The sequence below is a fragment of the Pseudonaja textilis genome, chromosome Z (assembly GCF_049901715.1).
Source record: "Pseudonaja textilis isolate UNSWEBS1 chromosome Z, rPseTex1.2, whole genome shotgun sequence".
Lineage (NCBI taxonomy): Eukaryota > Metazoa > Chordata > Lepidosauria > Squamata > Elapidae > Pseudonaja > Pseudonaja textilis.
The window spans coordinates 126436351-126463704 of record NC_142008.1 but is presented as its reverse complement, the minus strand read 5'-3'; the positions used below and the strand labels follow the sequence as shown (position 1 = coordinate 126463704).

At 47.3% G+C, this 27354-nt stretch overlaps 1 protein-coding gene across 1 annotated transcript; it reads left to right on the top strand.

The window, feature by feature from the left end:
- Positions 1–3854: 3854 nt before the first annotated feature.
- Positions 3855–25645, top strand: PCK2 (phosphoenolpyruvate carboxykinase 2, mitochondrial). Its single transcript, XM_026719564.2, is given in 11 exon segments — positions 3855–3915; positions 10576–10821; positions 11013–11197; positions 13321–13524; positions 14635–14822; positions 18675–18718; positions 18720–18835; positions 19165–19383; positions 20250–20387; positions 20477–20572; positions 22863–25645. Coding segments are annotated over 11 exon segments (1920 nt in total). The 5' UTR covers positions 3855–3886; the 3' UTR covers positions 23318–25645.
- Positions 25646–27354: the final 1709 nt, after the last annotated feature.

Sequence of the window (27354 nt, the reverse complement as noted above, 5' to 3'; positions counted from 1 at the left end):
ATGTCCTCTGGGGTTGGTAGACTTTGCCCATTTCCATGACGTCGGCTGTTGGGAGCCTTTGCTGTGTTTTCTGGACCGTGGCTTGTTTGGAACTGCCAAATCTCTCGTAGGAAGAAACTTGTTTGCTGTACTTTGGGATTGTTGAACCAGGAGATCAAAGGGGATCACAGTTATCTCTCTCGGGTTGTTGTCGCGGCAAAAACTCGGTCATTGGGGATAGGGTTTCGTGCTGGGGTGAAAAATCTGGCCTCGGAGTCTTGCCTTAAATGACTTTGGAAATCCTGCAACAGAAAGTCGAACCGTTTCCCCGCAAAAGGTGGGGGAGAGATTTAGCATGGAAGTGCATTTCTGCACGGCTTGATCGGTGCTCAGCCTCCGTAGAGCTTCCATGGAGTGGGGCAGTCTATCTCCGCTGATTTCCTGGGAGAAAAGATGGAGAGGTTAACTCGACCCTTCTCCCTCTTGTTCAGGCAGACAAATGAAGGGGAATCTTTGACCCGATCAGATAACAGATAATCAGAGTTGGAAGGGACCTTGCAGGTCATCTAGTCCAACCCCCCCGCCCAAGCGGGAGACCCTACACCATTTCTGACCAAAGGCAGTCCAATCTCTTCTTGAAGGTCTCAAGTAATCGGTCTCATTGAGCAATTCTCTGAATGGGAATATTTATTTGGGTGTATCTCGTAAGCGTTCCTCCACTTAGGACCGCTGGGACTGGAACTTCCGTCGCTAAGAGACGGGGTCATGAAGTGAATAATCAGGTAACCACCGGAACAGCCACAACTGGAAATACAGGCAGTCCTCGAATTACAACCACAATTGAGCCCCCCCACCAATATCCGTTGCTAAGTGAGACCATTGTTGCCTTTTTCAATACTTTGAACAGTCACTGAATGAATGTTGTAAGCTGGGACTATTTTTATTCCCTCAAAATCATGTATGCCAGAGATAGGTAACTATGGGCCCTTTACAACTCATGGACTTCAACTCCCAGAATTCCTGAGCCAAGCAGCTCAGGAATTCTGGGAGTTGAAGTCCACAGGTCATATATAGCCCATGGCTGCCCATCCCGGATCTGTGCTTTTTCTACTGAACCATCCACTCGGTTGTTCCTTCCTCTTCCCCAATTTATTTTTTTTAAGAAGGCTTTTTCTGGGAATTATGGGTAGTCCTTGACTTACAATGGTTCATTTAGCGACCGTTCGAAGTGACCAGGGCACTGAAAAAAAGAGACTGATGGTCGTTTTTCACAGTTACGACCTTTTCAGCATTCCCATGTTCAGAATTCAGACGCTTGGCCACCGGCTCATATTTACGACGGTCGCAATGTCCCGGGGTGGGTGTCACGTGATTTCCCCCATTTGCAACCTTCTGACGAGCAAAGTCAACGGGGAAATCCAATTCACTTAACCGCTGTGTTACTCACTTAACATTTTACATTCTTTCTCACTGTCGTTGTTGTTAAGTGAATCACTGTAGATGTTAAAGTAGTAACTCGGGTGTTAAACGAATCTGGCTTCCCCTCCCCCTCCTGACTTTGCTTGTCAGAAGGTCGTAAAAGGGGATCGCATCAGAGGTGGTATTCAGCAGGTTCTCAGCAGATCTGGAGAACCAGTAGCGGAAATTTTGAGTAGCTTGGAGAACAGGCAAATCCCACCTCTGATTGGCCCTGCCCCCATCTATTCTCCGCCTCTCGAGTGCCAGCTGATTGGCTGGGTCTTCTTTGGTTGCCCTGCACAGGAGAACGGAGCTGGAAAGCAGGTTAGTGGGGTGGGGAGGGAATGGGGATTTTACAGTGTTCTTCCCTGCCACGCCCACCAAGCCACACCCACCAAGCCACGCCCACAGAACTGGTAGTAAAAAATTTTTGAATCTCACCACTGGATCACATGACCCTCTTCCCCCAGGACGCCCGCAACTGTCGTAAACACATGCCTAGCATCTGAATTTTGACCACCTGTCCGTGGGGAACGGTCATAAGCAGTGGGTGGGATTCAATCGGTGTAACAACCGGTTTGGTGAGCGCGAAGCGTTTGAAAACCGCCCGTTTTCAGCTTTAAAATTCACCTTCTACCTCAGTCCCCGTGAATAAAATAGCTGATTTGCGCAGCAATCCGCTGTGAATCAGCTGAGCTGCAAAACACAGAAATATAGGACATTCGAGGGCAGGAGCACGTGGGCGGGGCCAACTGATTGCCAGAACAACCGGTCTCACAAACCAGTCCAAACCGGCTGAATCGCGCCCCTGGTCATAAGTCTCTTTTTACAATCCTGTCGCAATTTGGAATGGTCGCTAAATGAACGAATGGACTGCCTGTATGCAGGGAGCAAACTGAGGTGGAAAAAGGACTCTGTTCATGCTCAGAAGGCCCAGAGTGTCCAAGGAATGGGGTGCTCAAGGGCTCCTCCCCCCAACCTTGCTCTGTACTGGAAGTCCTTGACTTACGACCGTTCATTTAGTAACCCTTCAAAATTACAGCGGCCCTGGAAAAAGCGACTTAGGATCGTTTTTCACACTTAATGACCATTGCAGTATCCTCCCCGCACCCCCGCTAGTCCTGTCATCAAAATTCAAATACTTGGCAACCGGTTCCTATTTATGACGGTCACAGAATCCCTGGGTCACATGATCGCCCTTTTGCGACCTTGGGACCAGCAAAGGCAATGTGGAGGAAGCCAGATTCACTTAACAACCGGGTTCCTAACTTATCAACCGCAGTGATCCACTTCACGACAGTGGCAAGAAAAGGTCGTAACGCGAGGCAAAACTCACTTAACCAATATCTTGCTTAGCAGCAGAAAATCTGGGCTCCACAGTTGTCGTTAGTCGAGGACGTCTTGCACAGGTCGTCTTCAACTTACGACCAGAATGGAGCCCAAAATTGATGTTGCTAAGTGAAAAATTGTTAAGTGGATTTGTCCCATTTTATGACTGCCTTTGCCACTGTTGCTAAGTGAATTGTGGTGTTTGATAAGTTGATAAGAGCCAGGGTGGTGCAGTGATTAGAATGAGGTATTGCAGACTAATTCTGCCCACAGTTCGATTCTCACCGGCTCATGATTGACTCAGCCTTCTATCCTCCCTTCTGAGGTTGGTAAAACGAGGACCCAGATTGTTGCGGGGCAAGAGGCTGACTCTGTAAACCACTTAGAGGGGGCTGTACAGCAGTATATAAGTCTTAAGTGCCATTGCTGTTGCTTTTTATTAAGCAAATCCCTGTCATGGTTCCATCGGCCACACGGTTGTTAAGTGAATCGTATTGCTTCCCTCATTGACTGTGCTGGTCAGAAGGTCGCCTGAGGACTCCTGAACTCTGTAACCGTCATAAAGACGAGTCAGAGGCCAAGCATCCCAGTGTCACCCATGGGATCCCGGAGGGATGCCAAAACGGTCGGTCATAAGTGTGAAAAAACGATCTCAAGTATGATGCAACGGTTGGTCGTAAGTGTGAAACAACCAACCCATCGGTTGTAAGTGTGAAAAAAAACCATCCCACATATGCTGCAACAGGGGGTCATAAGTGTGGAAAAACCACCCTAAGTCCCTTCTTTCCTTGCAGCCAGGATGTATACCACAAATGGTCGCTAAGCGAAGCGCCCTAAGCCGAGGGCCGAGCTGTATAAAGGCGACGCCCAAGGGCATCTGCACGAGGTCAGGAGTCCCCATTCCCAGATCCAGGCGGCGGAGCAAGAGCCGGGCGGGGTTACATCATGCCGACGCGGCGGGAGGGGCGGAGGGGCGGGCGGGGGGCCCGGCCGGGCCGGCCTATGAGGCGGGCGAGGCGGGATCCTTCGCCCGGGCTGCCTCCGCGCCTCCCTCGCCTTCTTAATCCGGAGCCCCGCGGGCTGCTGCTGCTGCCGCCGATCGGGGGTTGGGAACGACGCGATGCCGGCGCCCTACACGCGGATCGTGGGGTGAGCGAACCGCCCGCGGGTCCCCCTCGCCTCCCCACGACCCCCTTGGCATCCCCTCCTCTCCCCCGCCGGGAGTAGGCAAGTGGGGGGGTCCCAACGGGGACAAGTAGAGATCATCTTTCTGGGTCGGATGGGGGAAGGTGTTGACCCGGGTCAGGGTGCTGTGCTTCCCTTCCTCTTTTCCTTCCTTCCCTCCCTCTCTCCCTCCTTCCTTTCTTTCCCTCTCCCCCTCTTTTCCTTCCTTCACCCCTTCTTTCCCTCCCTCCCTCCTTCCTTCCCTACCCCCCACGTTCTTCCCTTCACCCCCTCTCTCCCTTTCCTTTCTTCCTTCCCTCCTTCATCCTTCTCCCTCCCTTCTTTTCTCCTTCCCTCCCTCTATTCCTTTCTTCCCCCTCTCTGTTTCTCTCCTTTCTTCCTTTCCTCCCCCATTCTCTCCCTCCCTCCTTCTTTTCCTTCCTCCCTCTTCCTCCCTCCTCCCTTTTTCCCTTCCTCCCTTTTCCTCCCTCCCTCCCTCTCCCTCTCTCCTTCCTTCCTTCCTTCTTTCCTCCCTTCTTCTCCCTTCCCTTCCATCCCCTCCCTCCCCTCTTTATTGCAGCCTCAGTTTGCTGCCTGTGAAATGGGCGCAACAGGACGTCCAGCAGGATTCAAAAGTTCTGCAGTGCATCCTTTCTGCCTCCTTGCCCCCCATCCTCATTTCAGGGGGGGGGTGTCATCCCCCATAGACCTGACTTTGGCTGGCCCTCCTGCCTTCCCTTCTCGCCTGCCCATCTGGCTGCCTCCCCTCCTCCCTTTGCCTCCCCCAAAAGTTCTGGGTTGCAGGGCAAAAACTAGGGTTGTGTGAACAGGGTAGAGCCAGGAAAACCTTAAGCTATAAACTAGATCTCTCTGGTTTTCTGCCTGCACATCTGTCTGTTTTTTTTTTGTTTTGTTTTGGTTTTTTTAGGAAATGCCCGCTGGGTTAGCTAGAACCGTTGCTTCTTCTCCACGTCATCCTCCTCACCAGGGACTAGCCCCCCTCCTTTCGCAACCTTTCACCCACAAACTCATTCCTAAAGTCATGTTAGCTTTCCTCCTCTTTTTTTTTTTTTTAAAAAAAACATTCTTTTAAGGACTCCAGTTTGGATACAGTTAATCTGGGTTGGATACAAAAACCCGGAAGATACTTTGACTTCCTCCTCCTCCTCCTCCTCCTCCTCCTCCCTCTCGCGCCATTTACACAGAACGCATGCACTCACAGACACACACACACACACACACACACACACGCGCGCGCGCGCACACACAGAAGCCACCCCCGTTCTGCCACTTCAGCTTTGCAACCAGATTGCTTTGCACCTAGGAAATTGTGACTTTGGGACCCTTGTGCTTAAAACTTTGCCCTTTCCGTTTGCAATTGCACACAAACTACACAATGCGATGACACAACTTGGACATTGTAATCTGCAGCCGAAGTACACTTGGCTGCAGAATTCCTTAGGAAAAGTAGTTGTGCAATCTTTGGAAAACTTGATATTTGTTTTAAAAAGAGAGGGGTAAAAATACATCCAGAGCCAGCCCAATTGTGCAAGGGAGAATGGGACGGGGGGATGGGGCGTGTCGAGCCTCAGTTTCCCAGGCTGTAAAATGGGCTGAAGAGGGAAAGGGCTGTGTTGGGAAGAGTGTTAACGCCCTGAAAATGGGACTTTCTCCTTCCTAAGGCTTAAATTCAGTGGGTTATCTTAATTGATGTATGAAATTTGAAAAGGAAATGTCTCTTTCTGAGTCAGCTGGTTGGACAGACGTGTCATCTTAATTTAATTTAATCATCAACATCAACATCGTCATCATCTTCTGGCCAGTTTGCCTCAGTCTTCTCCTGCAATGATTTTCAACCCTCGAACAGAATGTACAGCCATAAGATTTCCTAGTGGTCTTCTTTCCAGTTGCCAAATCAGTATTTCTCAACCTGATCAACTTTAAGGAACGGACTTCAACTCCCAGAATTCCCCAGTCAGCTATGCTGACTGGGGAATTTTGGGAGTTGAAGTCCACCCCTCTTAAAGTTACTCAGATTTTATTTATTTTTTAAAATATTTTTTATTAAACAATTTTTCTTATATACAACATCATTTCCATTCATTACACTTCCGTGACAGTATGCATATTTTTACATAAATTTTAACTATCTGTACATTTGTGTATATCTATCTTCGTCCAGTTACTCAGATTTCTAATCTCTGTGCCGGACTGGGGAATTCTGGGAGCTGAAGGTCCAGAAAGGGGCTCAGATTTCTAATTTCTATGCTGGTCTGGGGGAATTCTGGGAGTTGAAGTCCAGAAAGTGACTCAGATTTCTAATCTCCATGCTGGTCTGGGGGAATTCTGGGAGCTGAAGGTCCAGAAAGGGGCTCAGATTTCTAATCTCCATGCTGGTCTGGGGGAATTCTGGGAGTTGAAGTCCACAGAGTGACTCTGATTTCTAATCTCTGTGCTGGACTGGGGAATTCTGGGAGTTGAAGTCCACGGAGTGACTCTGATTTCTAATCTGTGTGCTGGACTGGGGAATTCTGGGAGTTGAAATCCAGAAAGTGACTCAGATTTTAATCTCCATGCTGGGCCAGGGAATTATGGTTTTCTACACTTACGACCATTGCATGGTCATGTGACCAAAACCCTTCCTTCTTTCATTCCATCCATTCGGATCCTGGACAACTGACTCATACTTACGATGGTCACAGGGTCCTGGGGTCACGTGATTCCCCTTTGGCGACCTCCCAACAAGCCAAGTCAAACTGGGGAAGCCGGATTCCCTTAATGACCATGTGACCCGCTTAAGAACGCCAGCGCTTTGCTTAGCAGACGCAGCGAGAAGAGTCGTAAGGCGGAACGAAAATGTCTCATTTGGCCCCGTGAAATTCTGAGGCTCGAGGGTGGCCGTACGTTGAGGAAACCCTGTGTATATCCTCTTTGCAAGAATAATAATAGTAGTAATGGCCTGCCAAGACGCCCAGCAGAGGCCAACGCCGAATGGATCTCTTCCCCCTCCCTTCAGCGTTGGGTGTAATTGCCAAGGGTGGCAGGATAGCGGCTGCCTCCCTTCAGCAATGGGGGAGGCGGGATGGGGGTTGTGCGAAGGCGGGGGGTGGGGGGAGGCGCCTGGGAATTCTAGTTCCGTCAGGAACACCATTTTCCTGGATATCAAGAACCAGATCACGGGTTGCTTTTGCAGAGAAGATTTGCCTGGGGTGAAAATCTATACCCTGCGCCGTTTGGCCTCCGTTTCTTGGCCCCTCGTCAGACCTGGCTCCCTCGAGGGCCGAGGCGGGGCAGAGAGTGGAAGGATGCCGACCGCTCCTTTCTCACCCTGGATCTGGGGTTCGAGGAGCGGTTTGCAAGCCGGACCGGTTCCAGCGGTTCCTGGCGGGGATTTCTCCCACACATCCTCCCTGCCCTCCGACGATCCTGGAGGGAAGGAAACGAGGGTGACGTCTCAGGTCGTCCTCAAATTAAGACCACAGTGGTGCCCCCAACATTCCTGTTGGTAAGTGAGCCATCGGGTAAGCGAGTTTTGCCCGCCTCTCTTGGCACCGTCGTTAAATGAATCACCACGAATGTGAAGTGTCGCACGGCCAATAAGCTTTCCCACTGTCTTGGCTCATGAGAAGTTGAGCCCAGGATTCCTGTCGCTAAGCAAGACAGTCGTTAAGTGGGGTTTACCCCCATTTTTGCAGCCTTTCCTGACACCGTCGTTAAGTGAATCACTGCATGGTTCAGTGAGTCACACGGTTGTTAAGCGAATCAGGCTTTCCCAGTGCTCGTGAGAAGGTGACCACAATTGAGTCCAGAATTTCTGTTGTTAAGTGAGACAATCATTAAGTGGGTTTTACCCTATTTTTGCAGCCTTGCCTGCCACTGTTGTTAAGTGAACCACTGCATGTGTTAAGTGAGTCACACAGTCATTAAGCGAATCCCTCATTGATGTCGCTTGTCGGAAGGTCGCCAAAGTGGGGTCATCGCATGACCTCTACGCTGCGACCGTCATAAATATTAATCAGTGGCCAAGCAGATGAATTTTGATCAGGTGACTGGGGGGGGGGCTTGCAACGGTCATAAATGTGAAAAACAGCCCCAAGTGCCTTTCTTTGGTGCCACTGCAACTTGGAACGGTCGCTAAACAAACTGTTGTAAGTCAAGGACTACCTGGAGTGGAATTGAGCAGCTGGCGTGTAACAACAGGGCTCAACAAATTACAGTGGTTCGTTTAATGACCATTCAAAGTTACAAAACCACTGAAAAAAAGCAGACTTGTGACTGTTTTTCACACTTATGCCCACTGCAACATCCCCCTGGTCATGTGATCCAAAATTCAGATGCTCTGACTCACATTTACGACAGCCACTGTGTCCCATGATCACGTGATCCCCTTTTACGATGAGCCAAGTCAACGTGGGGGAAGCCAGATTCCTTTAATGTCCGTGTTACTCACTTAACAACGGGAGAGATTCACCACACAACCAGGGCACGAAAAGGTGTACGTTGGGGGGTGCAAAATACACCTCACAATTCTTTTCCCTCAGCAGCCAATATTTGGGGGGGTTCCATGGGGGTCGTTAAGTCGAGGATTGCTTAGAAAAACACCCCAGATTTGTGGGCAGCCTTGAGAAGCGGGCGTGGGAATTGCACGCCCTCCTGGGAACAAGCCTGCCGGGGGTGCAGCAAGTTCGTTGGTGTGTGTTTGTGTTAGTGTGCATAATTTATGCACCTGTCTCCAAATCTAAGGTAATATTTGGGGTGAGACAAGATATACATGTTTTTGATACCCACAACACTTGGGTGAAAACTTTTTTGGGTGAAGGGTGCCTGTTGGTGATTCTTTTGCCTTACCTACACACACACACACACACACACACGGTGTGAGAATTGTGCATTGTGGCAAAATGCCAAACTTTTATCGCAAACTTTCTCCTAGTTCCTTAAAGCCTCCCTAGAGACAGATTAAATCTGGTAGTACGTATTTTAATTAGGGTGATACTTTTAGCTAGTCCCAACCTCGTTTTCTCAGGTTCCCCCCGCCCTGCGTTTTGGCTTGCTCAGGATGGGACGTGGCCCGTAGGGGAGTGCTTCATGGGCTACGCTTAAACACGCCTGTGCATTAATAGAGCGTGTGCACAATGCGGCAGTGCTGAATTGTGCATTTTGCTTGCGACGAATCAGCTTTGAAGAGTGGGTTTTGAAGGATTTGCAAAGCTGACATTTGTGAACACAATAATGCAGTGATTTTCAACTGTGGGAAATTTAAGGTGGATGGATTTCAACTCCCAGAATTCCCCAGCATCATGCTTTAAGATGCATGGACTCCCAACTCCCAGAATTCCCCATGCTTTAAAGTACATGGACTTCAGTTCCCAGAATTTCCCATGTTTTAAGATGCATGGACTCCCAACTCCCAGAATTCCCCATGCTTTAAAGTACATGGACTTCAATTCCCAGAATTCCCCAGCATCATGCTTTAAGACGCATGGACTTCAACTCCCATAATTCTCCATGTTTTAAGATGCATGGATTTTAACTCCCAGAATTATCCAGCTAGCGTGCTTTAAGATGCATGGACTCCAACTCCCAGAACTCACATGCTTTAAGACGCATGGATTTCAACTCCCAGAATTCCCCATGTTTTAAGATGCATGGACTCCAACTCCCAGAATTCCCCAGCCAGCAAGCTTTCAGATTGGTGTACTTCAATTCCCATAATTCCTCATCCAGCATATTTTAACATACATGGACTTCAACTTCCAGAATTCACAGTTGGCTGGGGAATTCTGGGAGTCAAAGTCCACCCATTTTAAAGTTGATAAACACTGCAATAGTGTATTTTTCTGATAAAAAATGTTCCTTTTAAAGCAAAAGTAGACCATTAAAAGACAGTGTTCCTATCTTGTGTGTATGTGGAGTAAGAACATGCACAAAGAAAAATGATTTCTAAATGTCATATTTGCAAATATGGCTGCTCTCATTTGCGCTGACGTTCGCTAGGTGTCTTTGGTTCAACTGGGTCAATTTACTTTAACGAGATTTAATTGAATCGAAGGCTGTTTATTTAAGCATGCTGTTTTTTTTTCTTCCTCCTTTCTACGTGGCTTTTTGCAGCCTCTGACTTGGGTTTGTATACACAAGCCTTTTGAAGAGGTTGCTTCACTCTCTCTGAGCACACACAAAGTTCACACACACACACACACACGCACACACACACACGGGCCTTTCTGAACTGGTGCAAAGTTGGGAAAGATTTACACATGTCGGTGAAATCCTGCCAAAGGCTCAGACACACACACACACACACACACACACACTGGGTGCACATGTAAAAATCAAGCTAGGACTTACTTTCAGGGTAGGTCGTATTTTCAGTGAAACTATATGTATGACATCTCGACTGTATATATAGTCGAGGTGTCATAAGTCAAGGACTGCCTACATTTGATGGGGAGCAATGATGGTTAGAGGGCTCTTTTCTTCTCCTAACTCTCTTTCAGAAGTTGTGGGAGTTTCGTCACTGGAGGCTTTCAGGAAGAGACTGGACTGCCCCCTGTCAGAAATGGTGTAGGGTCTCCTGCTTGGGTGGTGGGGTTGGACCTAGATGACCTACAAGATCCTTAATCTAGTTCTAATCCTCTTTTCCAGCCGTGGAGCCTTCTTGCTTCGGAGATGGTCTGCTGTGCCGGTGCGTTGGGCCCACACGCCACGTGTACTCCACGGCGACTTGGCCAAACTCTCCAGCCGGGCTCAGGAGTTTGTCGAGCAAGGGGTGCGACTCTGCCAGCCGGACAGCCTCCACATCTGCGATGGGACGGAAAAGGAGAACACCAAAATCTTGAATTTCCTAGAATCGGAAGGCATCATCAAGCCGTTGACAAAATACGAGAACTGGTAAGCCCGCCCGGCTGTTCTCTCTTGTGGGGATAGGGTATGGGGAGGAATGCCAGTTCCCATCCAGCCTGGGGAACGATGGGAGTTGGAGTCCTGCACGACTGGATTGCCACACACCGGACGTGTTTGCAAAACTTCAACAACCGAAATTCCCCCCTGCCATCCTTTTCTTTCCTTCCTTTCTTCCGCAGCTGGTTGGCGAAAACTGACCCGAAGGATGTCGCTAGGGTGGAGAGCCGGACGGTTATCGTCACGGAGGACCAGAGAGACACGATTCCTGTCACAGCTCCGGGGGTCAAGGGTCAGCTGGGCAACTGGATGAACCCCAAAACCTTTCAAGAGGCAGTGGACGATCGGTTCCCTGGTTGCATGAAAGGTGAACGGACAGAAACGGGCCCGTTTTCGGCCTTCTGGCACTTCCAAGAGGCCTGTTTTTCGCCCTCCAAGAGCCTCCGCGCAGATCCATTTACTTGGGATCCAAAATGGACCGCGTGGAGACTCCTGGGAGGGGAGGAGAGGGGTTGGGTTGGTCAGGGCCAGCCAGTCATTGCAATTATATGTTCAGCGAACCAGATGTAAAATTAACAACCAGCTCACCCGAACCGGTGCAAACCGGTAGCAGCCCATCCCTGGAGAACGGAATCCATTCATCCATCTTGGCTAAATTGTTTTTATTTTTATTTTTTAATGCTTTTGGTTTGTTCACTGATGCTGTTTAGAACTGTGGTTTTCAAATACCTCAAGTTTTAAGATGGGTGGACTCCAACTCCCAGAATTCTCCAGCCGGCCAAGGAATCCTGGGAGCTAGAATTCTGGAGGAGGAGGAGGAGGAGGCAGAAGAAGAAGGAGGAGGAGGAGGAGGAGGAGGAGGAGGAGAAGGGGGAGTAAAGGAGGAGGAGGAGGAGGAGGAGGAGGACAAGGGGGAGTAAAGGAGGAGGAGGAGGAGGAAACGGAGGAGAGGAGTAGAAGAAGAGGAGGGGGAGGAGGAGGAGGAGGAGGACAAGGGGGGAGTAAAGGAGGAGGAGGAGGAGGAAACGGAGGAGAGGAGTAGAAGAAGAGGAGGGGAGGGCGGAAGAGAAACAAGGAAAGGAAGAGAAAAGGGGAGGAAGAGGAGGAGGGGTAGAGAAGAAGAGAGGAGGAGGGGAGGGAACAGGAAGAAGAGAAGGAAGAGGAGAAGGTGAGGAAAAGGAGAGGAAAAGAAGGAAAAGAGGAGGAGAGGAAGAGGAGGAGAGGAGGGAGGGAAGAAAAAGAAGAGGTTAGAAGGAGGAGGAGGAGGAGAGGATGAGTTGGGGAAGAAGAGGAGAGGGAAGAGGAGGAGAGGAAGAGAAGGAAGAGGAGGAGGGGAAGGAGGGAAAGAAAGAAGAGGAGGAGAGCAAGAGGAGGAGGAGAGGAAGAAGGAAGAGAAAGAAGAGGTGGAGGAGAGGAGGAGAAGGAGAGGAAGAGAGGAGTGAGGGAAAAAGACAAGAAGGAGGAAGGGAGGGGATAAGAGGAGGGGAATTTTAGGAACTGAAGTCTACCTGTCTTAAACTTTCCAAGACTTCGAAGAACCCTTTTTTGAAGGCTGCTCATCTTCCCGTTGTGCTTATGTTTAAAAAAAAAAACAAGAATAAAGAAACCCAAGGGAAAACCTCAAGCACAGAGTCCTTGACTTAAAACCAGTCACTTAGTGACCGTTCCAAGTTAAAACTGATCTGAAAAGGAGGGCTGTCCAACTCCGATTTGAAATTCTGAAGGTCAAGCTGAAAGAACCGGATTTGTTTAACAACCGTGTTGCTAACTTGACAACGGCAGTAATTGGCTTAACAGTAGCAAGAAATGTCATCCTATGGGGCAAACCACATTGTGTAAAGGTCTTGCTTAGCAACAGAAATGTTGAACTCAATTGTGGTCATAAGTCGAAGACCACCTGTATATTTAACCGAAAGACACTGAAACCCACCTTAGACAAATGCTATTGTTCCAAGTTCGTCATTTAATGACCCCGTAATCCTTTTGCGGGGTGGAGATGGGGCAACTGAACGGAGCTGAGTGTTTACTGGCTAGATGCTCTTCCTGTCGCCAATGTGGAGTTCAACAGATAAATATACTCATTGTGAGAGAGAAATATTAGCCTCTACCTACCCTTTCCCCCTGAAAAATAAGACCCAACTGGAAAATAAGCCCTAGCATGATTTTTCAGGGTGCTTGTAATATAAGCCCTACCCTGAAAATAAGCTCCAGTTAAGATTGTCAGCCAGATAAACACATTTGGAACCGTATTTCCCTGAAAATAAGCCCTATTTGGAAAATAAGCCCTAATGAGTCTTTTGGAACAAAAATTAATATAAATCCCGGTCTTATTTTGGGGGAAATATGGTAGGATTGAGCTCACAGCCTCCTAATAGTCAGGCAAGAGCTCTACCTCTAGGCCACATCACATGTTATTGTTCCAAAGTGTTGTTGTTTTTTTAATTATTTGCTCAATTTCTCTTCTTCCCTCTGGTTCATCTTGTCTGGCAGGGCGCACCATGTATGTCATCCCCTACAGCATGGGCCCACTTGGTTCGCCACTGTCCAAAATCGGAATCCAGCTCACAGATTCGGCCTACGTGGTCGCCAGCATGCGAATCATGACGCGAATGGGGGCGGCGGCCCTCCGCACGCTCGGGGACGGGGAGTTCGTCAAATGCCTGCATTCGGTGGGGCGGCCCTTGCCCCTTACTGGTAAGCCTCCCACGCCCCAGCCCTTTGCTGTTTCATGAAGTCTCCGTTCGTGTGACAAGGAAGTGACATATGAAGACGCGACGAACAGAGTCATGTTGGTGCAAAATGAGACTAGCAAAAGAGGTTGCGTTAAAAAACCCCCGAATAATTATTTGTCTGAATTTGGCACCCTCTAGTCTAGTCTAAATGGATAGGCCTGTGTTTCTCAATCTTGTCTCCTTTACGATGCGTGGACTTCAACTCCCAGAACTCTCCAGGATTCTAGGAATTGAAGTCCACCATCATAAAGCATGTTGGCAGAGGAATTCTGTGAGTTGAAGTTCATCCATCTTAAAGCATGTTGGCTGAGGAATTCTGGGAGTTGAAATTCATCCATCTTAAAGCATGTTGGCTGAGGAATTCTGGGAGTTGAAGTTCATCCATCTTAAAGCATGTTGGCTGAGGAATTCTGGGAGTTGAAGTTCATCCATCTTAAAGCATGTTGGCTGAGGAATTCTGGGAGTTGAAGTTCATCCATCTTAAAGCATGCTGGGTGAGGAATTCTGGGAGTTGCAGTCCACATATCTTAAAGCAGAGGTCTTCAAACTTGACAGCTTTAAGACTTGTGGACTTCAACTTCCAGAATTCCTCCTCCAGTCATGTTAGCTCAGGAATTCTGGGAGTTGAAGTCCACAAGTCTTAAACTTGCCAAGTTTGAAGACCCTTGTCTTAAAGCATGCTGGCTGAGAAATTTTGGGAATTTCAGTCCACGTATCTTCAAGCATGCTATGCTGGCTTGGGGAATTTTGGGAATTGAAGTCTATGCATCTTAAAGTCGATAAGCTTGAGAAGCAATGGAGATAGACCTTTTCCAAGTTTTTGAACTATTCTGAACTATTGTTACTAAGAATTCTGGCTATGCCCATAATTATGATGCCCATAATTTCCAGATGTATGAAGCTGGAGGACATTATTCCAAAGGTTTGGGACTTCAGCTCCCAGAATTCCTTGTGTCTGGCTCCAGCCCATGTTCGAACCCTCAGTCTACCGATGGTTCAAACATGCTGGAAGGCCGTTTGTGTTAAAATCCCCGACCTTCGGTCCCTAACATGGCATCTTCTTCCTTTGCAGAAGACCTCGTGAACAACTGGCCTTGCAATCCGGAGAAGACCTTAATCGCCCACGTGCCGAACCGCCGAGAGATCGTGTCTTTTGGCAGCGGCTACGGGGGCAACTCCCTGCTGGGTAAAAAATGCTTTGCCCTCCGGATCGCTTCTTGCATCGCCAAGGACGAAGGCTGGCTCGCCGAGCACATGCTGGTGAGGGGAAGGGAGGGGCTGTGAGAGTGAAAGGGGGGGAGGCTGCCTGGGTCTGCATGGCAATGTGGGGGGAGACCCCCACGACCTCAGTCACTTGGAGAACTGCCTGGCTGCGACTTCTGAAAGCGGAAAGGGGTAGCTTTGATGGCGTGGCTTCAGAGGCCATCTTGATTTTTTGCCCTCATCTCTGTAAAAACCCCTTGGAATTGGTCAGGGGCAAATATTTTACAGGCCGTGTTCGACTTACGGCCACAATTTCCGTTACGGAGAGAGACAGGGGGCAAGTGAGTTTTCTTATCGCCGTGGTTAAGCGAATCACGGCGGTTGCTAAGTCAGCAACACGGTCGTTAAGCGAATCTGGCTTCCCCTATCAACTTGGCTTGTCAGAAGGTCACAAAAGGGGAATCCCGTGACCCCGTGGACGCTGCAACTGTCATAAGTATGTGCCAGTTGCCAAGCGCCTGAATTTTGAACCCAGGGATGCTGCAATGGTTGTAAGTGGGAGAGATGGCCGTCAGTCACTTTTTTTCAGTGCTGCTGTAACTTTGAATAGTCACTAAACAAAATGGTTGAAAGTCAAGGACTTCTTGTACTCCGAAGCTGCAGCTCCCTTTTTTTTTTCTCATCTGCAACTTGGAGGGGAGAGTCAAGCACCCTTTGCACTTTCTGCACATGCTCAGAGGCACTCTTTCCCTCAATCAGTGATTGATCTACTGGGTTATGGAGATTCTCTGTTATCCAGGTCATTGCAAGGGTGTTTTTTTTTTCCCAAAGGCGAGTGAAGTTTCTTTGTTTTTTGTTTTTCTTGAAGAGGTTTCGCTTCTCACCTGAGAAACTTCTTCAGTTCAGCTGGAGGAGAACTTGAACTGAAGAAACCGAAGAAGCTTCCCGCCCGGGAAGCAAAATCTCTTCAAGGAAAATACAAACAAAGAAAGCCCAGTTGTCTTTGAAAAAATAGCACCGTTGCGATCTACCGGTTTACTTGTTCCAATCTGCTGTCAAAAGCCCACCTAACTACCAAGCAAGTCAAGCGTGCAGCCCGTGTGCCCTGGGGCACAGCTGTTGTGCCGGGTGTGCAAAATTAGAGGAAGCCCTTTTGGAGTTTTGGGGCTGGGCGCAAATGGTTGCCCGGTGCAGCAGCGGCATTGGGGCAGGAGGGGGCAAGGTTCGATTGCTGGGATTGAGCCGGGGGCGGGGAGGAGGCAGAAAATTTGGTCCATCAGGCCCCTGGCCAAAGGACAGAGGCTGTTTGCATTGCCTGGGAGTTATATTTAATGAGCAAACATTAATTGGTTAATGATTGACAGACGCTGGCTGAAACCTAACCAGATTGGGATACTTTGACGCAGGAAAGAGACAGCCGAGGTTGGAGAGGGGGAGGGCATTGTCCTGAGACTGGGAGGACTGGTGGGTGGTGGTGATAGGCAGGAGTTGCTGGTTTGGTAAAAACAGCTCCCCAGCCACTTCAGTGGGCAGGACTGCAATGCCCATTGTGCCCAGCCAGCATGATGATGGGGGAGGATGGGAGCCGTAGTCCGGGCTGCAGCAGTATTCCAGCTTCAGGAAAGACCTATGGGTGTGCAAAAGGCTGTCAGAATGAGAAGGGAGATTTTGGGGTACAATTCGCTGTAGATTTGCCAGGATTCAGAGCCGGCGTTTGTAAATTAGGTTCACATGAATGAATGAATGAATGAATGAATGAATGAATGAATGAATTCATCGCTTTTCTGATTTATTTATTTTTTTACCAGGAGGCTGAATTTTTAACAAATCGAACAGGCTGGGCTTGCATGAAGGGAAAATAATAATCCGGATTAACTTTAATAATAACATTTTTATTAAAAAAATAATTGTAATTTTGACAAGACTCATGACAGTCATGAAGGGTTTTTTCCTCAAGTGTGTATTGTACATAAGCGAGCACGGAATTGGAATTAAAATATATATATATTTATTTTTAAATGTGCAATGGTGAAAGCGTTTTCCCACCGATCCCCGTCCCAAAGAACAAACTTGAATATTATTTCCTTTAATGGTAAAAGCAGTGACCGTGAAGGTTAACATTTTAGTCATGGCGTAGAATAAAAGATTAATTTAAGATGGAAAGGCTGGAATCGAAGAGAAACGAACAGTTTTAAAAAGGCCCAAATCTCAGTTGAGTGCAAATTCTCCAAGAAAAATAAATCGTATTGCATTGCCTTGTGATTTCCTTCTTATCAAAGGTAAATGTGGAAAAGCAGGGTTAAACTCTTCCTCAGACTGTGTTAAAAATCAGTATTAAGTTCAGTATTCGTCTTGCTTGGCCACTTAAAGTGCAGACTTCAACTCCCAGAATTCCCCAGCCAGCGATGGTCTTCCTCCTCTGCTGAATTCTGGGAGTTGAAGTCCATGTGTTTTAAAATGGCCATGCTTTAGAAAACCGTTTCACTCACTTAACTTTACCCACTTAATGATACAGGTAGTCCTCAACTTATGACCACAAATTGAGCCCAACATTTATGTTGCCAAGTGAGAAATTTCCTAAGTGAATTTTGCACATTTCTTCTCGCGTTTGTTAAATGAATCACTGCAGTTCTTAATTTAGTGATGTGGTTGTTAAGTGAATCACTTACTTTTACCCACTTAATGATACAGTAGTCCTCAACTTATGACCACAAATTGAGCCCAACATTTATGTTGCCAAGTGAGAAATTTCCTAAGTGAATTTTGCCCCTTTGTACGACTTTTCTTCTCACATTTGTTAAGTGAATCACTGCTCTTCTTAAGTTAGTGACATGGTTGCTAAGTGAATCAGGCTTCAGGTTGTCAGGTTATCAGAAGGTCACAAATGGTGATCACATAAATTCCGGGGACACTGCAACCGTCACAAATGTGAATTCAGTTGTCAAGCATGCAAATGTAAATCATGAGATCGCTGTGATAGTCTTAAGTGTGAAAAGTGGTCATAATTCACTTTTTCCATGCTGTTGCAACTTTGAATGGTCACTAAGTGAACTGTTGTAAGTCGAGGACTATCTGTAAATGCAGCCAGCAGGATTTTTTCCGATGGGTGGATTTCATGCCAGCTGGGGAATTCTGAGAGTTGTAGTCCACCCATCTTAAACTTGTCAAGGTTGAAGAGCACTGAGTTAACATTTCTGGACTGGGAAACTGGGAGACAGTGATAACAGAGAGATGCAGAAGCCTCTAACTACCCTGTTTTCCCCAAAATATGACCTACCCCCAAAATAAACCCTAATGAAGAGAGTGCTGATTTGAGTGCACGGGTAAAAATTAAGCTAGGGTGGGGATGAATGGTGGGGATGGAGCTGCCCTACTACTTACCTTTGGACAGTTGTAGCCAGGCCTTGCACACCCCGACGCCTGCCTTGCCGTCCCGCTTCTTCTGCAGCCAGCAAGGCCGGCAAGGCTTTCCTGAAGGCCTCCGGAGCTGATAAGAAAGTTCTGGAACGATCCGGAGCTCTGTTATCAGCTGCAGAGGCCTTCAGGAAAGCCTTGCTGTCCACAGAAGAAGTTCCTGAAGGCCTCTGACAGCGAAAAGGAGGCCAGGGGTGACACACACAAGTGAGGTTAGTCAGTGGATGACATCCCCCGAAAATAAGACCTGGTGCCTTTTTTTGGTGGAAAGTGTGTGTGTGTGTGTGTGTGTGTGTGTGTGTATATATATATATATATATATATATGACAGCATCTTATTTTCAGGGAAACACGGTATGATGGTTACCTGGATTTTTGTAATCTGCGCCTGGTGGCTGAGAAGGGCAAACCTAGTTTATTGCAAAGAAGAGTTTTGATCTCTTGAGCTTGGCGCCTGTCAAAATGTGGCACGTTTTCCTCTACGGTTTCTTGCAGATTCTGGGACTCACCAACCCAGAAGGAAAGAAGAAATATGTGGCGCCGCCTTCCAAGTGCATGCGGAAAGACCAATTTAGCCATGATGAATCCGACCTTGCCGGGCTGGCGCGTGGAATGCGTTGGGGACGATATTGCCTGGATGAAGTTTGACAGCGAAGGTGATTTGGGTGCTGGGGCTCAGAGGGAGGCAGGGAGGTATGTGTGTTTTAGGAAAAAGCAGGTAGTTCTCGACTTATGACCTCGGTGGGACTTCTGTCCCTAAGCAAAGCGGTGATACAGCAAAGAGAACCAGTTCGGACCAAAACTCGGTGCCCATTCTGGCAACAATATAAACTGAGTTTGCAATCCCCCCAGTGGCCCTTAGGGCATGAATTTGGCTCCCAGGTAGCCCAAGGATTTGAGTCTGACTTTACGACAGGGAAAAGGAGATTCGGAGGCCGTTACGGTGAGGAATAACTACCTGCTGGGGTTTCTTTCCCACATATAGGTTGCCTGCGTGCCATCAACCCTGAGAATGGCTTTTTCGGAGTAGCCCCAGGAACATCCACTCGGACCAACCCGAATGCCATGCACACCATCCAACGTAACACCATCTTCACCAACGTGGCCGAGACCAGCGAAGGCGGTGTCTACTGGGAGGGCATCGATCAGAGGATTCCGGAAGGGGTCACCATCAGCACCTGGCAAGGAAAACCTTGGAAACCAGGTGAGGTCAGCGGTTGGATGCGAAGTGCGTGTGTGTGTGTGTGTGCGCGGAGCATTCCAAAACCTCCAATTTACAGCTCAACTTACAGCGCCTGTAAAACAGCTGAGGAGCGGCAATCCACTGTGCCGTCCCTCAGCTGAGCTGCAAAACTGCAGAAATATAGGACAGACAAGGGCGGGGGCAGGTAGCCATGGCCAAACGATCATCGTTCGTACCGGTTCATTCAAACTGGTGCAGACTGGCAGCATCACACGCCTGAGACCAAAGGATCCTGATTGTCTATTAGGGCAAAGAAGGAGGTTGAAGAATTATCTCTTCAGATCAAATTTGAGTATGGGCATCTCAAGTCCTACGTCTTCCCCTGTGATATGTGAGATAAAATGTTCTTTTAAAAACACGTAGCAATACTTGCTCCAAATTTACCCTTCAGGCGAATTAAGCTGGAGTTGTATAAAAGTTTCGATTTTCATGAAAACGTGTTTGCTCTAAATTTTGCAAGCACGTATTTTGGCAGGGCAGGTAAGGCTTTCTGTCGGGTCATACGGGCTTTTTGGAGGGTCACGGTGTTTAGTTTCAAGTAAGAAACAAATATTGCCGGAATGGACGTAGGTTATGCAAAGGATTCTATAAATTACTGGAGTTAGAAGGGGAATAACAAGTGCGATGGACATTATTAAAAACAGACCTTACCCACCTCTGATCTTGACCAATGAGAATGTAGAATGGGAGGAACAGGGGTAGCCTTTAGAAAAGGTACACACACAGAGACACCCAGACACACACACACATAATATATTTGTTCATGCATCTCTTGTCAGATTGATTTATTGGATTTTTATCACATTCCCTCTTTTTTTTTCCCCCAGGGGACCCACAACCTGCTGCTCATCCAAATTCCCGCTTTTGTGCCCCAGCTCGGCAGTGTCCCATTATGGATCCGGATTGGGAATCCCCCCAAGGGGTCCCCATCGAAGCCATCATCTTTGGGGGCAGGAGACCGGCAGGTAGGAGCTGTGGTCCCTCAACCTTGTCTCTCCAGACCATCTGATATTCTCGGGATCACCTCTTGGTGTCTTTTTTCCACCCTCTCCAGGGGTGCCTTTGGTGTACGAGGCCTTCAACTGGCGCCACGGGGTCTTCGTGGGCAGCGCCATGCGGTCGGAGTCCACGGCGGCGGCTGAGCACAAAGGTGGGGGCTCTGGGTTCGAGATCGGCTGTGATTTTCCATCATTTGGAAGGAGGGGGCGTTCCTCAAGACTGCTGGGCCAGAAAAAGTTAATCCAATAATGACGGGGGAAAAAAATGAATTAATCTATCTATATAAAAGCGGAATACCGCTCATGCATCATCACAAAATCTCCAGAACCGTAAAGCCTACAAACTTGAAATTGGGCCCGTATGTTCCTCTTGGCTTCTAGGGGCTCACTAAGAAAGGATTTTATCAAATGACCATCAGAGCATTTAGAGTATTTCCATTTATGATGATGATTATTATTAACACGCTCTGATGCTAAGGAGTCCTACTCCCCCTCCCCACCTGGAAAGAAATCTCTTCCAAATGCAAAACACAAGCGGAGGAGTTTCAGTTTCATAGCACCAAGCAGTTTTAGTACAGAACAGTTGAGCTAAGCCACGCCCAAGCTCCTTGCTGTCTCCTTCTCGCTCACACAGCAAATGCTGTTTCAGTTTCCAAACAGCCCTCAACTCTCTCTCACACACACACTGACAGGATGCTAGCCAGATAAATACCAATGGATGCTGGTAGGCAGAGGCACAATTCCTCCGCCCCACCCTTATTTTCCTCCCAAAAAACTAAGCTTGATCGCATAGTTTCGTAGCGAAGCGCGGGTATCGAGCTAGTTGATTAATATTGGAAGCTTCATCACTCTAGCCAGCACTTCGCCTTTTAAATGAGGTGTGTGTGTGTGTGTGTTTACACTGACAGGGGCTGGAAACGTATCTATAGGTAGTCCTCGACTTATACCCATTTGTTTAGTGACCGTTTGATGCTACAATGGCACTGAAAGAAGCGGTTTACTTATGACTCTTGCAAAGCAACCTCACAGTCCATGACCAAAATTTGATTGCTTGGCAACTGGCGTGCATATTACAACAGTCACAGTGTCAGTGCCAGCTAGCTTCCCGCAAGCAAAGTCTATGTGGGGTGGGGGAGACGGGGGAGGGGACGACGACAACGATGGCCGGATTCACACATTCTTTAATAACTACGGGGAAGAAAGGTCCTTGGTGCTGTCTGAATTGGGTGGTTTTCTTGAAGATGTTTCATGACATCATGAGTGCTAGAAGGGAATGGGGAAGGAGAGTGGAAGGGTCAGAGAAGAAAGAGGAGGAGGATGGATGGATGGAGGAAGAGGAGAAGGTGGAAGAGGAAGAGGAGGAGAAGGAAAAGGAGATGGAGGAGGAGGAGGACTGTGGGGTCCTGGGTGCTCTTCTGAGTCGGGTGGTTTTCTGGCAGACGTTTCATGACCTGACTAGGGAACATCATCAGTTATAAAGGGAGTGTGGGGTTTAGGGAGGAGGAGCAGGAGGAGGGCTATAGAGTCCTTGGTGCTCTCTGAGTGGGATGATTTTCTTGCAGACGATTCATGACAAATAATGCTAGAACGGATGGGGTTTGTGGAGGAGGAGGAGGAGAGGAAGGGTCGGAGAATAAAGAGGAGGAGGAAAGGAGGGGATGAAGAAGGAAGAGAAGATGGAGGAGGAGAAGGAAAAAGAGAAGTGGAATGGATGGAGAAAGAGGACTGTGGGGTCCTTGGTGCTCTCTGAGCTTGGTGGTTTTCTTGCAGACATTTCATGACCCATCTAGGTAACATCATCAATGCTGGAAGGGAATAGGATTTATGGAGAGGAGGAGGAGGAGGAGGAGGAGGAGGAAAGGAATGGACGGAGAAGAAGAAGAGTTGGAGGACGATGACTGTAGGGTCCTTGGTGCTCTCTGAGCTTGGTGGTTTTCCGGCAGACGTTTCATGACCCATACTGAGAACATCATCAGTGCTAATTTGCAAGGATTCGCTTAACACCATGGCAAAAAAACATGTCACAAAATGGCTTGCGATTCACTTAACCATCACTTTGCTTAACAGGCCTAATTTTCCGTGTTTGGGAGCCATCAGAGGTGGTATTCAGCCGGTTCTGGAGAACCGGTAGCGGACATTTTGCGTAGTTCTGAGAACCGGCCAATACCACCTCTGACTGGCCTCGCCCACATCTCTTCTCTGCCTCCCAGCTGATTGGCTGGGTCTTCTTTGGTTGCCCTGCACAGAAGAACGGAGCTGGAAAGCAGGTTAGTGGGGTGGGGAGGGAATGGGGATTTTGCTGTACCCTTCCCTGCCATGACCACCAAGCCACGCCCACAGAACCGCTAGTAAACATGTTTGAATCCCACCACTGGGAGCCATGATCGTTCACCTCTGTTGTTCCTTTTCTCTTCCCTCTTCTCTTCTCCCGTGGCTCCTCAGGCAAGGTCATCATGCACGATCCGTTCGCCATGCGTCCGTTCTTCGGCTACAACTTCGGCCGCTACCTGGAGCACTGGTTGGGCATGGAAGAGCGGAAGGGCGCCCGCCTTCCCAAGATTTTCCACGTCAATTGGTTCCGGAAAGATGCCGCCGGGAACTTCCTGTGGCCAGGCTTCGGGGAGAATTCCCGAGTCCTGGACTGGATCTTCCGCCGCGTGGACGGAGAAGAAAGCGCGAAGGAGACGCCCATCGGGTATGTCCCCAAGGAAGGTGCCTTAGACCTCTCAGGCCTAAGCCAGGTGAGCTACTCGGAGCTCTTCTCGCTGCCCAAGGAATTCTGGGAACAAGAGGTCCGAGAAGTGAGACAATACCTGACGGAACAAGTGCCTGAGGATTTACCCAAGGAAGTCTTGAAACAACTGGAAGCCTTGGAGACCCGGGTGAAGAAAATGTGAGGAACCTCAACCGTAGAAGACGTCCCACAAAAGACCAAAGATTCTTCCCCTGTTTTTCGGAGCGGGGCGGAGGGGGGCGGGAAGAGGAGATATCAGGGGCCTTGTTTACACAAATATCCATTCCTCTTTTCTTACCAGCTAAGCCGCTTTAGTCTCATATCACGTTTCCAGGGTCAGCTTGAGGGCCACCCAACGTTCTTCGGCCTCGCGTGCCTTCTTTGACACCGGAGTCACCTTGCTTTGATACCTCTGTTTCGCTTCCTTCGGGGTCCGTGGCGGTCCTTCTTTCCAGCTCTGGGGAAATGGGATTGTGGGGGAGGCGGGGGGCTTTCATTTTACGACATCATAATGGATGGTGTGGTGCCTTCTGAGAAATTTATTCTTCTCCGCGCTTCTTCTCCGTAGCTGCTCCAGAGAGGCTTTGGGGTCTTTGGCCAGCTTTATTTTTCATTAAAAACAAACAAACAAACTTGGGAGAGAGGGAATAAGGAAAAATGGGGTGGGGGAGACATTTAAAATGAACGCAGAAGGTAATTGCAAGATTTATCTCCCATGCTTATATTTCTGGAGGCAGAAACAGAGTTACGCATGAGACCTGCTCAGGCTTATTGCCATCAGGGCAACCGTTCCATTGAAACACAGCACAAAATAACAGTTGGAAGGGAACTTGGAGGTCTTCTAGTCCAGCCCCCTGCACGGAAAGCATGAAATCCTTTTACCATTTCAGACAAACGATTGTCCCAGTCTCTTCTTTAAAATCTCTCTGTCGGAGCAGCCGCAACTTCCGGGGGCAAGGAGTTCCACGGGCTAATTGTTCTCACTGCCAGAAAATTTCTCTTTAGTTCTAAGTTGCTTCTCTCCTTGATTAGTTTCCATCCGCTGCTTCTTGTCCTGCCTTCAGGGGCTTTGGAGAATAGCTTGACTCCCTCTTCTTTGGGGCATCCCCTCAGATATTGAACACTGCTATCACGTCACCCCTAATCTGAGCAACATTAACCCCGGATTGCCCAGCTCTTAAGCAAACCAGAATTGTGCGGTTATGTGTCGGAGTTTTCTTTCTATTAATTAAAAATAAAACAGTCCGGATCCATTTGTATTTTCAATCCTGTCTCACAGTACTGCAGCTTTCCTACCAACTTTAGAAAATTTGTCCGTGTTTTAAAACATGGGAGGGCACAAATTTTGATTTTTATAAGACCGATAAAAATTGTCAGTGGGAAGAGTGGTGAGCCCAAAGACAAAAGTCTAGAGAAATTACATGATTTGCTAACCAAGTCTTGCGAAGTGGACCTAGAATAATAAAAGATGAATAATTTTTCTACTTTCAAACAAGCTAAATTCACATTGGCTTGAGGAGTATCAATAATGTTGTCGAAATGTTTAACTTGTCCATCCCTCTTGACGAGAATGCAACTTGGGTGCTATGACTCTTTCATCAAGTGTGGCCTTAGAGTAAAAAGCTACCTTGTAGGATTGTTGTGAGGACTAATAAGATAGGGAGTAAGATAACGCCATTATTACCATCCTTGGATGGGATTCGGATCAGGGTGAGGGATTGGTGCCTTTTAATATTGCATTTCTATGGAAATCATGGGAATCCTGTTTAGATCAAGTTTTTCAAACATGGATGCTTCAAGATTTGTGGAGTTCAATTCCCAGAATTCCCCAGTCAACATGGCTGACTGAGGAATTCTGGAAGTTGAAGTCCAAACATCTTAAAGCATCCATGTTTGAAAGGCACTAGTTTAAATTGCATTGTTTTCATGACATCACAACAATGCAAGCAATAGCCAATGAAGAAGTTTTAGCCTAATGAATATGTTAAATCCAGTGAGGGGAATAAATTATAAAGTGTGCATGCTCCTTAAACGCTAAAATGATGGGCCTGTTACACTTAATCAGCTGAGAATGTTAACAGGTAGCTATTACATGGAGCCTTTAATTGGCGCTCCATGTAAAAGTCAATTTTCTTCTTACTTGTCTACATTCCTTGTCTTTCTAGATTCCATATAACGGGTTTATATGTCTTGCCTTTTTAAAATTGCCAATAATGTGCTGTATTTTACCATTGTGATGAGAAGGACACACTGCCAAAGAGACAAGAAAAGGCCAAGAAAAATAAAAATGGTCAATATTTTTGGGTAGGGTTGTTACGACAGCATTTTGACCAGAAACAAGACAGCATCTGCAAACAAACAAACAAATAAACAAACAAACTAGAAAAGTTACATGATTGGCTGAAATGTAATTGATGTGCGTGGCAGGGAAGATTCTGAAACAGAAAAAAACCAATATTTTATCAATAATAAACACAAATAAGAATAATAATTGGTGGTGGTTGTTTTTTTTTTAAAAGTGTTATTCCAAGTCACCGATGTGGTTTGTGTGTATTTGTGAGTGTCTGCAAAGGAGCTATACAAACTGGAGCAGAAATACTTACCCCAACAGATGTGTGGCCTTCAGCTCCCAGAATTCCTGGCTAGCTGGTTGTCGCTGAGAAGTTAGTTGATGGTGTAAATCAGGGGACCTCAAACGTGGCAACTTTAAGACTTGTGGACTTCAACTCCCAGAATTCTTCAGCCAGCATAGCCAAGTTTGGAGACCTCTGCTGTAAATATTGTGTGGAGCATATGTATGATATGCAGAGTTGGGGAAGAAGGCTGTCTGGCAGTGTCTGTGTCGGTCTATGTGTGTTTGTGTTGTGTGTCTATAGATTACCGAACTGGAAAAGAATGCTATCTGTGTTTGTGTGTCTATAGATTACAGATTAACAAGAGTCCCTCTATCTGGTAGGTCATCTAGTCCAGCCACCCGCTCCGCCCAAGCAGGAGACCCTACACCATTTTTGACAGGTGGGCAGTCCAGTCTCTTGTTGAAGGGATGAACTGCATAACTGGATAGAAGCATTCCTGTCAAACAGACAACAAGAAGTCAAAATTGGGAGTGTCCTATCCAATTCTGTACTGTCAATAGTGGTGTCCCCCAAGGCAGTGTTCTAGGACCAGCTCTCTTCATACTCTACATAAATGACCTCTGTGATCATATTAAGAGCAACTGCGTTCTTTTCGCTGATGATGTAAAGCTGTTCAATACCACAGACAATACTGCTACCCTTCGAAAAGATCTTGACTATGTATCAGAATGGTCAAACAAATGGCAACTTCAAATCTCAACAAATAAATGCTCTGTCTTACATATTGGCAAAAAAAATCAGAAAATAAAATACGAGCTGAATAGTCAATTGATGATCCAAGCTCTGTCAAGGACCTTGGAGTACTCATCTCTAATGATCTAAGTGCTGGAACCCACTATAGCTACATAGCCAAAAAGGCATTAAGAGTTGTTAACCTAATCCCACGTAGCTTTTTCTCTGGTAATATCACACTACTAACTAGAGCATACAAAACATTTGCTAGACCAATACTCGAATACAGCTCATCAGTCTGGAACCCACATTCCATATCTGATATTAGCACAGTTGAGAAAGTCCAGAAATATTTAACAAGAAGAGTTCTCCACTCATCTACTTGTTGTAGAATATCTTATGCCACCAGACTTGAAATTCTAAACCTAGAAAAACTTGAATTATGCCGTCTTCAATCTGTGCTTTAGGGCAGCCCTGTAATAGTCCTCTATTTGCAACAGTTCATTTAGTGACTTTCAAAGTTACAATGACATTGGAAAAAAAGTGACTTATGACTATTGCAAGTGTCCCCATGATAAAATTCGGAAGGTTGGCAACTGGTTCATGCTTATGAAGCATATGAATTTTAATGTGTGGAAGAGTCCTGTGTCACTATTTTTAACTGCCATCATAACTTTGAACAGTCACTAAACAAATTGTTGTAAGTTGAGGATTTCTCATAGTTTACTAACCAAAGTTACAATGGCACTAAAAAAAGTATCTCGTGGCCTTTTTTCACACTTACAACCATTGCAAGCTCCTACGGTGCCGTGATAAAAAAAAATCGGATACTTCACAACCATCCAGCATTTGAGATGATTGTAATATCCCAGGGTCATGGGATAATCTTTCA